Here is a 16,039-nt window from a genome sequence, read left to right on the forward strand (position 1 = left end):
GCAGTATTTATTTTAAAAATTCAGATCTTTTTCTTGTGATCTGGCTTTGAAAAATATTATTAAAATCAGGCTGTTTAGTTCTCTTTCTCTATATATTATTAGTAAGGTCTTATGTGATGGAGAATCCATTTCTTTTTTTTTTTTCTTTCACTTTTTAACCCTAAGCTTTAATAGTGATAATAATGATTTTTTATTTATCCCCCTTGTGGGGAAATGAAATTTTATTGCTCTGGAAGAAACTAATTTTAAAAAACAACTAGGACAGAATTGAAATGAAATCAATTTTGTTCTTGATTGAACTGCAGTGCTGCTTTGTGGTATACTAATAGCCATCTGCCAGTGATAAAAACAAAGTGATATAGCTCAGTTCCATAGAGAGTGTCCTTTGCAGCTCTCACCACAGTATACACACTTAACAGCATCAGTCATTTTATATCTATTTGACACTGATTAATTACTCTGATATATTCTGGTATTATAGCCACTGCCTTGGCACTTCAGTCAGGCTTGAACAATTGAAGTGAGTGCAGCAGTGTGAACTATGTATTTATTACTGTGACCCTTCGTGCTATTTAATTAACTTAAATAAGTGCTGTTTGCACCCCCATTTTGAAATTAAGGTTATTACAGAAATAGTTATTTTACTGGTATTTCATTTTAAGACATGAAAATTACAGCATCAGCTTATAAGACAATGTTATAACTTTTTTTTTTTAATAAATTTATTTATTTATTTATTTTTGGCTGCGTTGGGTCTTCGTTGCTGTGCGCGGGCTTTCTCTAGTTGCGGTGAGCGGGGGCTACTCTTTGTTGGGGTGCGCAGGCTTCTCATTGCGGTGGCTTCTCTTGTTGCGGAGCACGGACTCTAGGCACATGGGCTTCAGTAGTTGTGGCTCACGGGCTCTAGAGCGCAGGCTCAGTAGTTATGGCACGCGGGCTTAGTTGCTCCGCGGCATGTGGGATCTTCCCAGACCAGGGATCGAACCTGTGTCCCCTGCATTGGCAGGCGGATTCCCAATCACTGTGCCACCAGGGAAGTCCCTTAATGTTATAACTTTTTAATTATTCAGATATTTTAATTTAATATTGGTGCTTAGAATTTTTTCTTTTGTGAAAATTTAACAGAATTATCCACTGCCAGTTCATCTTGAGTTGGGCTATATTTTAAATTAAGGGGTACATAGACTACTTAAATATATTCTTTAAACTTGAAATGCAGAATTAGTTAACCTGCTTTATAGGCACCAGGGAACATTTCCATTTTGACCCTACACTAAGGGTTGAATAGGACAGTTACAAACTAGCCAACTTAACATTTTTTTTAACATGTCTAAAGCAACTTAAAGAGCAGCAACCATTAGGGCACATGCACTAAAAAGAAATATTTGCAACAAAACCTCATATTACATCAACAAGAAAATCACTAAAGGTAAATGCTCAGAGGATTTCTTTTTAGATGGTGGTTAAACATTTGAAATATTAATAATACCCATCATTACTGATAATCACTGAATTGCAAATCAGAGCAGTCAGATTCTGGTTGTTGTTTATCTAAATAACAAAAATGTTTTTATCGTTTTCTTTCATTCTTTTTCTGTTGTTGCTTGGTTTCTCATAACGCCCAGTATTGATGAAGATGGCAGGAATGTAAAACTGGAACACACTTTATGCGTTTTTTTAAAAAGTATTCCACTTCTCATAATCCATCCTAAGGAATCGAGTGAAAATTTACTTTTTTGAAAAAAATCTTTGCTAGGGCTTCCCTGGTGGCACAGTGGTTGAGAGTCTGCCTGCCAATGCAGGGGACACGGGTTCGAGCCCTGGTCTGGGAAGATCCCACATGCCGCGGAGCAGCTGGGCCCGTGAGCCACAATTACTGAGCCTGCGCCTCTGGAGCTTGTGCTCCGCAACAAGAGAGACCGTGATAGTGAGAGGCCGGCGCACCGCGATGAAGAGTGGCCCCCACTTGCCGTAACTAGAGAAAGCCCTCGCACAGAAACGAAGACCCAACACAGCCATAAATAAATAAATGAATGAATGAATGAATGAATGAATGGATCATCACATTAAAAAAAAAATCTTTGCTATTCTAAGAAGTGAAACTAACATTGTTGTAATTTGCTTTTCTTTAAAGTGTCTTGCTTTATAGAATTTTTTCATTTTTGTATAAACAAATCTTCAACCTTTTCCTTTTGGTTTCTGACTTTGGATCCATACTAAAAAATTTTGTATTGCTATATTTACACATTTCTCTTGACTCCTTTCGTCAGTGAGTTAAAATGCCCCGCTTACCATGTACTGAATCTCCATAATGGATCTTTTGGTTTCTCTACTATATTCTATTTATCTATGACTTTATTCCTAAGCCACCACGTTTTAAAAACAGCTTTATTTTATATCTACATACAGTAAAAATGCACACATTTTAGAGCTTCCCTGGTGGCGCAGTGGTTAAGAATCCGCTTGCCAATGCAGGGGACACGGGTTCGAGCCCTGGTCCGGGAAAATCCCACATGCCGCAGAGCAGCTAAGCCCGTGCACCACAACTACTGAGCCTGTGCTCTAGAGCCCGCAAGCCACAACTACTGAAGCCCGCGCACCTAGAGCCCGTGCTCTGCAACAAGAGAAGCCACCGCAATGAGAAGCCCACACACCGCAACGAAGAGTAGCCCCCTCTCGCCGCAACTAAAGAAAGCCCACGTGGCAACGAAGACCCAACGCAGCGCCCCCCAAAAAAATGTCCTCCTTCTAGAACTTGCAATCTCTTTAAAAAAAAAAAATTCACACATTTTAATTGTACAGTTTAATGAATTTTGACAAATGTATACCCCACCCTAGTTAAGATATAGAATATTTATATCACTCTAAAAAGTTTCCTTGTTGATCCCCTCTGCAGGCAGTCATACCCACTAGAGTTGGTCATCCCCAGCTTCAATTTCCAGACCAGGAGAACCACTGATCTGCTCTCTATCACTGTGTATTAGTATTAATAATAGTTAAGGCATTAGTATTCTTTTAGAATTTTATACCAAAGTTACTATACAGAATATACTCCAGTTTCTTTGCTTTTAGCGTATTTTAAAAATTCATCTGTGTATTAGTAGTTTGTTCCTTTTTATTGCCAAGTAGTATTCCTTTGTATGGACTTACTGTAATTTACATATGCATCCACTTGCTGCTAGACTTTTGGATTGTTTTCAGTTAGACGCCATTATGGATAAAATGGCTATGGACATTCATGTAAAAGTTTTTGTGTGGGCATATGTTTTCATTTCTCCTGGGCAGATACCTAGGAGTGGGATTATTGGGTCTTATGGTAAATATATATTTAACTTTATAAGAAACTGGCATACTTTTTCACAGTGACTGTGCTTATTCAACATTCCTACCACTGTTGAGGGTTCATTTGCTCCACATCTTTGTCAACACTTATATAAAAGGGCAAGTCATTTTAATTTAAGTCATTCTATTACATGTGTATGTAGTGACAGCTGTGTTTTTAATTTGCATTTGCCTTATGACTAATGATGTTGAGCATCTTCTCATATGTTTATTGGTCATTTGTACATCTTTTTTTTTTTTTAAGGGTCTTTGATTTTTTTTTTTTTTATAAATTTTTATTTATTTATTTTTGGCTGCGTTTGGTCTTCGTTGCTACACACAGGCTTTCTCTAGTTGCGGCGAGTGGGGACTACTCTTTGTTGTGGTGTGCGGGCTTCTCATTGCGGTGGCTTCTCCTGCTGTGGAGCACAGGCTGTAGGCACGTGGGCTTCAGTAGTTGTGCCTCGCGGGCTCTAGAGCGCAGGCTCAGTAGTTGTGGCGCACGGGCTTAGTTTCTCTGCGGCATGTGGGATCCTCCCTGACCAGGGCTCGAACCCATGTCCCATGCATTGGCAGGCGGATTCTTTACCACTGTGCCACCAGGAAAGTCCCTGTACATCTTTTTTTGGTGAGGTTTCTTTTAAAATATTTTGCTCAATTTTTGATTGGGTTGTCATCTTATTGAGTTGTAAGGATCTTTATATATATGCATACAAGTTCTTTGTCAGATGTATGTGGTGCTAATATTTTTATTCCAATTCCTAGTTTGTCTTTTCATTTTCATAAGGTCTTTTGAAGTCTGTGCTTTTGTGTCCTAATTAAGAAATCTTTGCTATCTTAACATCAAAGTTTTTCCTATATGGTTCCTCTAAAAATTTTATAATTTTGTCAGTACCTCTAGGCCTATAATCTATTTCATGTTGATTTTAAGAATAATAGTTCATCTTTTCCCAAATGTGTATTAGGTTGTCTCATCATCATTTCTTGAAAAGACTATGCTTTTCTCATTTAATTATCCTGGCTCTTTTGTCAAATATTAATTGACCATAAATGCGTAAGTCTATTTCTCAGCTTTATTTGTTCCATTAATCTGTGTCTGTTCTTATGCCAGTAAGACACTGTCTTTGTAAGATGATATGTCCTACTTTATTCTTTTTCAAAATTGTTTTCACTATTCTAGATCCCTTAAATTCCATATAAATTTTAAAATCAACTTGTTAATTTCTGGCAAAAAAGAAAAAAACCTACTAGGATTTTGATAGGGACTGTGTTGAATCCATAGATTGCTCTGGGGAGAATTGACATCTTAACAGTACTGACTCATCCACAAGCAAAATGTATCTCCCCATTTACTTAGATCATCTTTAGCAGTGTTTCATAGTTTGATGTAACTAAATGTTACATATATGTTATATTTATCTCAAGTATTGCATGCTTTTTCAGTGCTAATGTAAATGCTATTGTGGTTTTTTATTTCAATTTCTAAGTCTTCATTGCTCACATGTAAAAATGCAATTAATTTTTTGTATTGATCTTATATCCTGAGATTGCTAATCCTTTCACTTCTAGTAGCTTTTTTTTTTTAATATTGCTTAAGGATTTTCTATTTGTTAAGACCATATGGTCTGCAAATAAAGACTGTTTTACTTTTTTTCCCCCAGTCTATATATTTTTTTCTTCCCCCACATCTTAATGCTGTGACTAGGACATCCAACAGAATACTAATTAGATAGAGGTGGTCAGAATGAGCTTCCTTACCTCAGTCCCAGTCTTAGGAAGAAAGCATTCAGTCTTTCACCATTAATAATGATGTTATCTATAGTTTCTCATAGATTTTTTTTTATTGGGTTGGAGAAGATTCCTTCTATTCTTAGCTTGCTGGAAGTTGTTAGAAATTGATTTTGTCACAATTTTACTCCAATAAAAAAAAAGAAATTAATTTTGTCAGATGCTTTTTCTACATTTGTGTGAGACAATCATGATTTTTCTCTTTTGTTCAAAGGACTTTTTTTTATTATGCACAGGTTCTTATTAGTTATCTATTTTATACATATTAGTGTATGTTCAAAGGATTTTTGAATCTTTTTTCATAAGGGATATTTACCTGTAGTTTTCTTCTAATAAATTTATCTTCTTTTACACTAATACGTATAAAATGGATAACTAATAAGAACCTGCTGTATAAAAAAATAAATAAAATTCTAAAATTCAAAACGAAAAAACTTATTTTAGTATCAGGATAATGCTGCCCTCAAAAGATGAGTTATGGAGTATTCCCTCCTCTGTTTTTTGTACATTTGGTATTACTTTTCCTTAAATATTTGATAGAATTCCCCAACAAAGACCTTTGGATCTGTCTTCTTTGTTTTCTAATATAAGCATTTCAAGTTACCAGTTTTTCCTCTAAGCACTGTTTTAGCTATCATCCACCTGTTTTTACATGTTGTGTTTCATGATCATTCAAATCGAAATGCTGTCTAATTTTCTTTTTGATTTTTATTTTGATTTATGGAATATTTAGAAGTCTGTTTAATTTCTGAATATTTTGGGATTTTTCAAGTATCTTTCTGTTACTGATTTTTAATTGCATTCAGTTTTGGTCAGAGAATATATTCTGTATGATGTCTATATGTTTAAATGTATTAAGATTTGTTTTATGAACCAGTATATGATCCATCTTGGTTCTATAGATGTCAGCCAGGTCAGGTTGGTTAATAATGTTCAAGTCTTCCTATTCTTTCTGATTTTCTGTCTAGTTGTTATTATTATCAACAAAGGAGAGGCGAACTTTGCAGTGATGATTGTGGTTATGTCTGTTTCTTCTTATGGTTCTGTCAGGTTTGCGTCATACATTTTGAAGCTCTGTAATTATATGCACACAAAAGTTTATGATGTCTCATTTATGAATTGAACAACTTATCAATTCGAAATGTCTTTGTTTATCTCTAGTTATTTTTTTTTCCTTTAGTCAACTTTGTGTGAAAGTAATATAGCCATTCCAGCCTCTTTTTGATTAATGTTTATGTAGACTATCCCTCTCCTTCCTATTACTTTTAACCTGTGACTTTATATTTCATTTTATCTCCTTCCTTGACTAATTAGCTATACTCTTGGGTTTGTTTCTATAATGGTTGCTCTAGAGTTTCTAACATGCACCTGTAGCTTATCAGAGACTAACATCAAATGATATCTATACCACTACATTTGTAGTTTTGACTCTTAAAACAATACTCTTCTGTTTACCCCCTCTGATCCTTTGTGCTATTGTTATAAAAACATTTCACTTCCCCAAATGTTTTAAACCCCACAATACAGTGTTACTATTTTTGCTTTAAACAGTCAATTATCTATTAAATAAATTTTTAAAAGGAAAAAACATCTTCTATTTACCACGTACTTACTATTTTCTAGCACTGTTTATTCCTTTGTGTAGATCCAGGTTTCTTTTTGGTGTCATTTTCCTGCTGTCTGAAGAACTTCCTTTAACATTTCTTGTAGTGCAGGCCTCCTGGAAAAGAATTTCTTGCTTTTGTTTCTTTGAAAAAAGAATTTTTTTCTTATTTTTCATTTATTAAGGATTTTTGCTGGATATCAAATTTTTAACAGGTTTTCTTTCATCACTTCAAAGATGTGTCCAGCTGATGAAAATTTTGAGATCACTCTTTTCTATCTTCCCTTATATGTAATATGTCTTTTTTTCTCTGAATATTTTACAGATTATTCTTTTTATCACTGGTTTTCAGGAAGTTAAGATGTGCCTTGATGTGTTTTTGTTATTGTTGTAACTTTTCTTTTTTTTTTCTGCTTATAGACCTCAATTTGCAGCTGTTTAAAAATCTAGACATTTTTAAATGGATGTCAAACACTGGAAGTGTTATTTTGCTGAATGTTTGGATTTTGGTTACTTTCTTTTAAAAAGTATGTGAAGTTTGCTTTGGCAGGCAATTAAGTTATTTAAAGATTACCTTGATCTTTACAAAAAATGTTTTAAAGCTTTGTTAGAGAGCAGTGGTGTGGCCTTTACTCTTTGGGTGGTGTAATGCTAAAGCGTAATCTGGTGTCTCTAGTGAATCATCATAAGTGTTCAACAGGTTCCTTCTATTCTGGCTGCTTGGAATTCAGACATCTCCCAGCCTGTGTGAGCTCTGGGAATTGTTCAGCTAATTGCTCCCTAGGAATTGTTCTTTGCTCAAAATCATGAAATTTTACCATACACATACAGAGATCAGTATTTAGTTAAAGTCTCAAGAGAACTCAGTGAAGATTTCTGGAACTCTTTCCCTGAAAATAACATTTGAAATTAATTGGATCTCTTTTTTCCCCCATAATAGTAGTACATCTGTATTCTTTTTTTTTTTTTTTTTTTTTTTATTTATTTATTTTTGACTGTGTCGGGTCTTCGTTTCTGTGTGAGGGCTTTCTCTAGTTGCGGCAAGCGGGAGCCACTCTTCATCGCGGTGCGCAGGCCTCTCACTGTCGCAGCCTCTCCCGTTGCAGAGCACAGGCTCCAGACGCGCAGGCTCAGTGGTTGTGGCTCACGGGCCCAGTCGCTCCGCAGCATGTGGGATCTTCCCAGACCAGGGCTCTAACCCGTGTGCCCTGCATTGGCAGGCAGATTCTTAACCACTGCGCCACCAGGGAAGCTCCACATCTGTATTCTTAATTTCTGTTTTATGTCATATTGCATTGTGTAGAACATTCAAGAATAATGTTAAATAATATAGTGATAGTGGTATTTTTGCTGTGTTCTCACTTTAATCTAAATGCTGCTGTGTTTGCTTTTTATCATATTTGCTCTCAGATTTTGATAAATATTCTCTCAACAAAGAAAGTTACTCTTTATTCTTATGTAGATAAGAGACTTTTTCTATGACTAGATGAATTTTATTAGTAAAGGCCCATTTATCATTTTGTGGTAATTTGAGCATGTGTATGTCCTAAAATCCTGCAGTTTCCATCCTAGAGAAACTCTTGTCTTATGGACACAACAGACATATATAACAGTAATCATAGCAGCATTATTTGTAATAAAAAAAATGGAAATAATTTAATGGAAGAACAAATAAATAGTCTATTAATACAGGATACATCTCTGTGAAGTGGAACTATTTTGAATAGGTAATGGTAACAAGAAATTAGAATCATGGTTACCACTGGAGGTTGGAGAAGAGATGTGATTGGAGGGACATAGCATCATAATACGGGGTTTCAGTGGTTTGTGTAAAATTCCAGCCTGATGTTGGGTCTGTGGAGATCATTTCATTATTTTTATATCTCAAGTATACATTATCTGTCTTTTCATACATAGGAACTACTGTAGAGAAGCAACTAAATTAAGTAATTTACACTAAGACACATTGCTTATAAATAGGAAGGAATTAACAAGCCACTAATTTGTAAAATTCAACACTTGTTAACTTGTGTTGATAATTCAGTAACAGTAATTTAAACCTAATGACCAAGTTGGTAATTACTCTTTTCTGTCATATACTTATAAAACCAATAGCAGTTTATCGTAGAGCAGCTACTCATTTCCAATTTTAGTATCAATAAATGATAAGTTCAGGATATGACTGTTGGTATAAAATAACAATTTTTAAATGTTGGTAAAAAAATAGAAACAAGAAAATATTGCCTACATATTCAAAAATGGAAAATCTCTTAGATTTGTTGAAGATACTTATGACTTCTTCCCTAGGTTAATGTCTTAATGGTCAAGAAAACATGTATTATAGCTTATTAAAGTTATAGAATAAAAATTATTATATAAAATTTAATATTAGTAAAATTTTTATAAAGTGGCTAAATGTTTTTACAAATAATGTCATAGAGTAGTAAAATTTTGACTGTCTCATGTCCATTAAAGTGTATTAAAACTATAATAATCAATTTTCAGGTAGAGATATGGGGGTACTAGAATGTAGTTGAAGAACATGGGCTCTGGAATCAAACTGCCCTGCTTAACATCCTAGTTCTTCCCTAACTGGCGGTATGACCTTGGGCAAATTGCTTAGCCTTCCTGAACCTTGTTTCTCATCTGTAAAGTGAGGGAAACGTACTTAACCTCACAGAGATATTTTGTAATCATTAAGTGAGATAAATCACATAAAGGCTTTAGAATAGGGCTAGCACAAAATAAGTGTTAAATAAATATTAGCAATTATTATTGTCTAATAATTAACCTGAACTTTCTACAAAGTTTGTAGAACTACCTCATAGGTAATCTTTGGTCAGGCTATTGATGAGCTTGGCGTGTGATGTAGTTTTGTTTCATTTTCTTAGTAATATAGAGGAATAGGTCAGATACAGAAGCCAAAGAAAGCCAGATGTACGTATTAACATAACACTTTCACGTAAAATCACTGTTATATTAGGTTACATAGACTGCATCCTGGGCCACATTATTTTTTCCATTACTCTAATTCCTTAATTTTGTATTAAACTATATAAGCCTTGCCTTTTTTACAGGCTGTGTAGAATGTATCAGTAATGGAATCTTTATACTCTGAAGTATAACTATGAGGTGGTTATGTTGTGTTTTACTGTGTTATTTCACTACCATATTGAAAAGCATTCAGATTCTTTATCCCTTAATGTGGGGGATTTGATTTGCAGGGTTTTTTAAAATAAGATACTGATTCAGTATTTTGATAGTTTTATATAGATTCCACAATCATTTTATATGGAGCCTCACTGTATCCATCCAGATTTTCAAAGCTATACCTGATAGTATTTGCTGTGATTTCACTCTTATTAAAGCAAGGAATGGTGATCAGTTACAACCTAACAATCTCGTTTTTATTTTTAAATGGCTGTTGGTAAATAAATGAAAAAAACTTAAAATGAGAAGTATCTATAATCAGAAAAGCACATAGATATAATTCCATTTTGGAGTAAAACAAAATTTGGAGCATACAGGATACGTTTTTAGAGAATCATTCTTTGCCTTGTATTTTTTGTGTTCACTCTTTTACCTGTGTAAGCTCTGTTTTACATTTACGATGTGAGTATCTTAAAGGCCAACAGCCTTGTCATGTGCCTCTATAAAATATACATTTATTTTCGCAGCTGTAATTTTCATTTCCCCAAAATGCCATTCACCAAGGGCTCTCTATACGTGTTTTCTCTTCCTTAAAAGCTGCTCCACGTACACTCCTTAAGGTAACTTTGACTTTATTCCTCAGATAATTCATCCATTAATTCTTGTGTAACTTTGCCTTTTACTGGCTTCCGACCATCCCCAATCCTCACCTCCAGCACACTTTAGACACATACCTGTTGTATAATTGTTAATGTAGCTGTTTCTCTTCACCCCTGACCATGAACTCTTTGAGGGCAGGGGCCATGTCTTATTTTTTTTTTTTATGCCCAGGACGCACCATAAGGGCTCATATTGAGGAGTCCAATAACACAGCCCCCAACCCTGCAGTGACCACTGTAGTTTTGCTTACTCTTTCACAGGCATTTGACACTTGTGCTGGGTAAGTTAGATCTGTTTTGTTCAAAAATTAAACGTAAAATTGCCCTAAAAAATTTTAAGTTAAAAAAAAATTAGTGAAACATTTCACAACAAAAAAAGAGCAATACTAGGTCTACTGTGTTACTTTTCTGCTTCACCGTATTCCTTGAATTCTGAAACACACTTTTTGCCTTTCTTCTATAGGTGAAGCCTTGAAAGGAAAGATCACAGTGCACAAGAATAAGAAAGATCCACGATCTCTCATTGTGACCCTCACATTGGATAATTCAACTCAAACTTATGGTCTCCAGTGAAAAGGCCACAAAAGCACAACTACTTTGCAGTTTTTATTGTAGGGGAGGGGTGGGTAGGGAGGGGAGGGAGGGTTTTATGTGAGCACATGGATGATGGGTCCTTTCCTGAGCCTCCGCAGTAGGAAAGAAGCATGGCAGGAATCTGAGGATTCAGCTAAGGAGGGCACTGCCTGATCCTGGTGATCCACCGCCATAATCACATTCTTGGAAGTCTGGTCAGTGAGATTTAACCAAATGTAACCCCTGCATTGAGTTTACCTGTATTGAAAGCCATTTAAATTGGCCTAAATTTGGAACAGAGATAGTCTTTTGTTGTTTTTAATAAGTTTCTTACTATAAATTTTAAACACTAGTAATTGATTAGTTATTTGGATGTTGTTTTATTAAACTAGTAACTGTACACAAGATATTACATATTTTATTGCAGATTTCCTTTCTGAGGAGTAGTTTTAATTGTATTTGCCTAGAATATCAGGATATAATACATTAAAAGAGCAAGCATAAGGGACTAAAATATGGAAACGAGACCACACAAATTGTATTTGAAGACAGCTTAGTTGATTGCTATATAATTCTGTTCTCATTTTTTAGCTTCTTCTCTCTTTGCAAATATTCTTGAGTCATATAGTTTTCTAGTATTGCCCAGGAAATCTAGTTTCAATACATTTACCCTAGGTTTCATAAAAGTTTTTAAAGATTGGGATAAATATGTACTTATTTACTAATACTTTTTTCAAACTAGATTTATGTGCAAAGTTAAACATGTAACTGTTAATATACTTATATCACTCTATACAATTGTGTCATTTACAATTATTGACTCAGTTTGAAACGCAGAACAGAAAACATTCAATTAAATGTATACAACAACCATTAGCATTATAAAGTGACATTTCAATATATTAAAGCCTTTTATAAAATCAGAAGCATTTAAAACAAGTCTTAACAAAGGAATCACTTTTAAGATAACGGAAATTTTAAGGAGAGGTGGGTCACATGCTTCTTTTCAGTTCACCAGCTGGTTCTTTTTCAAAACAAGACACACACAAGGCAGCATAGTTTAGTGTTGAGAAGCATGAGCTCTGGAGCCAGTTCAGGCCTTGGCTGCAGCTCTTACTTCCTGTGTAATCTTAGGTTCCTTAACCTCTCTCCCCCTCCATGAATGTTGCCAAGTCATAAACTGATACATTTCAACTGTTGATACTTAGATCAGTGCCTGGCACATAGAAAACAGTCAGTACATGCTAGGTGATATTAATTATCATCATCATACAGACAGGGACCCCTTCCAAAGAATATATGGCATCGACATTAGATCAGTTTGTGAATTGTCAACCTCATCAAATACTACACTAGTATGTGTGGGGGAAAATTACAACAGAAATTAATATTTAATGTAGCAAAAACTCTATCAAAAAGAAATCGTCTTTTGGTCTTTATTAGAAAACTGGACTTCTACCAATGGGAAGAATAACCCCTTCAAATGATGATATTTCAGATCTTAGTCTAAGTCTTCCTTCATAAGCAGGATTTCTCTTTTCACTGGGCTAAACTAGTCAGCTTGTTTTCACCATGATTTGAATTCAGACCATTACTGGAAATGTGTAGTGCTGATAATATAGCACAAAGTACTTTAAATTTTTGTCTGGAATGGCTTCATGTACAAATTTGAGTAGGGTGGGATGATAAAACAAAAATAAGGCCGTAAGATTTACCATTAGATTTTTAAAGTAACCAAAATTTACTTTTTTCTTTTGTTTTTCTTTTTTATAAGTGCATAACAGATACTTTCTACTATTTAAAAGAGTACTTCTCAAAAATGATTTCTTATTAAAACTCTTCTTTGATTTTCAGGGGATTTTCACCCAGTGGCTCTTCTGATTCTCTTCTATTGGTTATAAGTAGTCCAACCATAGTTAGTGGATCTCTGTTCTTTTCAGTTAGCCTTTCCAGGCTGGAACATTCTAATTTGTGTAACTAAACATCTTATGAGATGTGAGAGTCCAAATATTAACTCTTTGATTAGAATTTCAGCCGTTAAACTGTTGTGGAAAGTAAGTACTTTATAGCCCTTTACAGTGATAAATGCAGTTTTCTTTCATGCTGTGGCAGATGGGCATTTATGGTTAGCAGTTTGCTCTGTCCCAAGGATCTTATTCCCATTAAGAAAATACATTTTTCTCCTATTTTCCTTTGTGAAAACTAACATTATAATTTTGTAATGTGTGAGGTTCATCCAAATACGATTAGTCATCTGTTTAGTAGAGCAGTATTTTCTAAAAAGAGCATTTTGAAAGGAATATTCCAAGAAAACAACTGAGAATGTACAGTGGTTGCACAGTGAAGGTGGTTCATACGTAGCCTCAACTGCTAGGAACACACTTTAGAATGAATCGGAGAGCTGTCAGATAACTTTGAAATAATTTCTGTTTGGGGAGGAGGGTAAGGCTCCACAGAGTTATTTGCTTTCTTATCACTTAGTCTAGATTAACAGTCTGGTTCACCTGTGTCTCTCAGCATTCTACCTCTGTCACTTCTTTTTTTTTTTTTTTTAAGATTTGTTTATTATTTATTTATTTTACTTATTTTTGGCTGCGTCGGGTCTTAGTTGTGGCACGCGGGATCTTAGTTGAGGCGTGCCGGATCTTTCGTTGCGGCACATGGGATCTTTGTTGCAGTGTGCGGGCTTCTCTATAGTTGTGACACGCGGGTTTTCTCTTCTCTAGTTGTGGCACACAGGCTCCAGGGCATATGAGCTCTGTAGTTGTGGTGCGCAGGGTCCAGAGTGCATGGGCTCTGTAGTTTGCGGCACACAGGCTGTCTAGTTGAGGCGCGCAAGCTCGGTAGTTGTGGCGTGCAGTCTTAGTTGCCCTGAGGCATGTGGGATCTTAGTTCTCTGACCAGGGATCGAACCCGCCTCCCCTGCATTGTAAGGCGGATTGTTTACCACTGGACCACCAAGGAAGTCCCTACCTCTATCACTCCTTAGAAAGGAATATTTAGAATGTATTGTGTGACATTGCTGATTTGAGATCAGTCTAGACTAATCTCACCGATCAGGCTATCAAGTGGAGGAAGTAGTTTAACAGTACAGCTAAGAGCATTCAACAGGAAAAATTAAAACAGGATGAGGCGCCACTTGGCTTCCACTGGCCATTTGGTAAGCTTCTGGGCCATAACATACCCAAAACATCCAGGTATTCAGATTTTCCTGTGTAGTGGAATATCTCAAAAATATATATCAAGTATGCAGTACTGTCATAGAGTTTCAATCTGTTATGAAAGGCAGGGTAAGTAAGATAGCTGAAGTGAAGCATTGTCTACCTCAGGGTCGGTAAACTGCAGCTTCAGTCTCAATATTAAGTATCATTCTCACTACCTATCTTTTAAGCTCACTCTCTTTAGTATCCCAATTCCAGTAATCCTGCAGCTGCACCAAGACCAAAATCCACTGATACAGATCACATTTTCACTGTCCCTCACCTCTTCATGTGTACATTTCCCACTTTACCCACCTTAAATGCATAATCCATCATTATAAGCACTGTTTCAGCATGTCTCCCCTGTGTCATCAGGTTTTCCCTTTACTGCTCTGTGATCAACATACAAATAGGCTATTATTTATCCTACGTTAAAAAAAATTTCAACTCCACTTCTCCCTCCTGCTGTTGTGTCACTATTCTAGCTTCCCCTTTACATTGAGACCACTCAGAAAGACTTGTTGATGTTCACTGTTTTGTCTCTTCCCATTATTTTTAAGTGTACAGGATAATGAGTTTTGACAAATGTATGCATATAATCAGCATTCTATTAATATTTAGAACGTTTCCTTCACCACAGAAAGTTTTCTTGTGCCACTTTGCAGTCAACATTTAGCCCTACTCCCCTCCCTGGGCAAACACTAATCTGATTTCTATCAATATAAATTTGTTTTGCCTGGTTTAGAACTTCATATAAATGGAATCATGTAGTATGTACTCTTTCATTTCCAGCTTCTTTCAGCACAGTGTTTTTTGAGATTCATCCATGTTGATATGTGTCAGTAGTCTATTTTTTTATTATTGGATACTATTCCACTTTATAAATGGTATTCTGCCCATTTGTTTATCCATTCACCTGTTGTCGAACACTTAGACTGTTTCCAGGTTAAAGCTGTTACGAATAAAGCTGCTGTGAACATTTGTATAAAAATCTTTCTTGAGCCCACTCTCACCAAAACTTCTGCCTCCACAACGCCATTGAAACTACTCCAAGGTCACCAGTGAACTACATGTTGCTGATTCCAGTGACCAGTTCTCAGCCCTCGTTTTACTTGCCGTACTAGCAGTACTCAGTGCTGATGATCCCTCTCCTGGAAACACTGGGCTTGGCTTTCCCTCCTTCCTCCTTGGCCACTCTTCAGTTTCTTTTGTTGGCTTTCTCTTCACCTTTGACATGTTGGCACCTTGGTCCTGGGATCTCTTTTCTGTCCATCTTCCCTCCCTTGGTGATTTCATCCAGTCTTATGGTTTTAAATACCAATACCTAGATGTATATCTCCAGCCATCTTTCTTCCACGGCAGTCTGTATCCAACTGCTCAGATGACATCTCTAGGTGTCTCATGGGCATCTCAAAATTAACATTCAAAACTGAATTTCTGATCTTCCCCAAACCCTGCTGTCTTCCTCCATCTCAGTAATGGAACTTCATCTTTCAGCAGTAGCTCAGGCCAGAAAACTTGACCCCTTTCTTTCACTCCACATCCAAGCTGGGCAGCAAATCTTATAGAATCTTCCTTCAAAATACATCCAGAACCAAAATAGATCTCACTACTTCCACTCCTGCCACGCTGGTCCAAACTGCCATCATCTTTCATCTCGATCACTGGTTCTCAAAATGTGGTCAACACACCCCTAGTGACTCCAAAAAAACCTCTTACAGGAAGTCCAGGAGATCAAAACTGTT

General features: G+C 35.9%; 1 protein-coding gene across 2 annotated transcripts in view; it reads left to right on the forward strand.

Moving 5' to 3' along the window:
- Positions 1–13,610, forward strand: part of PRMT3 (protein arginine methyltransferase 3) — a 142,856-nt gene extending 129,246 nt beyond the window's left edge. The window contains exon 16 of one of the 2 annotated variants that reach the window (XM_036862275.1): positions 10,985–13,610. Coding sequence is in view for 1 of the 2 variants with exons in the window: in XM_036862274.1 (XP_036718169.1) it covers positions 10,985–11,094 (110 nt within the window). In the remaining variant the exon portion in view is untranslated. The remainder of the gene's footprint in view (positions 1–10,984) is intronic. The other variant, XM_036862274.1, reaches the window with a different exon arrangement.
- The last annotated feature ends 2,429 nt before the right edge of the window (positions 13,611–16,039 follow it).

This window comes from Balaenoptera musculus, chromosome 8 (genome assembly GCF_009873245.2).
Source record: "Balaenoptera musculus isolate JJ_BM4_2016_0621 chromosome 8, mBalMus1.pri.v3, whole genome shotgun sequence".
NCBI classification, from domain to species: domain Eukaryota; kingdom Metazoa; phylum Chordata; class Mammalia; order Artiodactyla; family Balaenopteridae; genus Balaenoptera; species Balaenoptera musculus.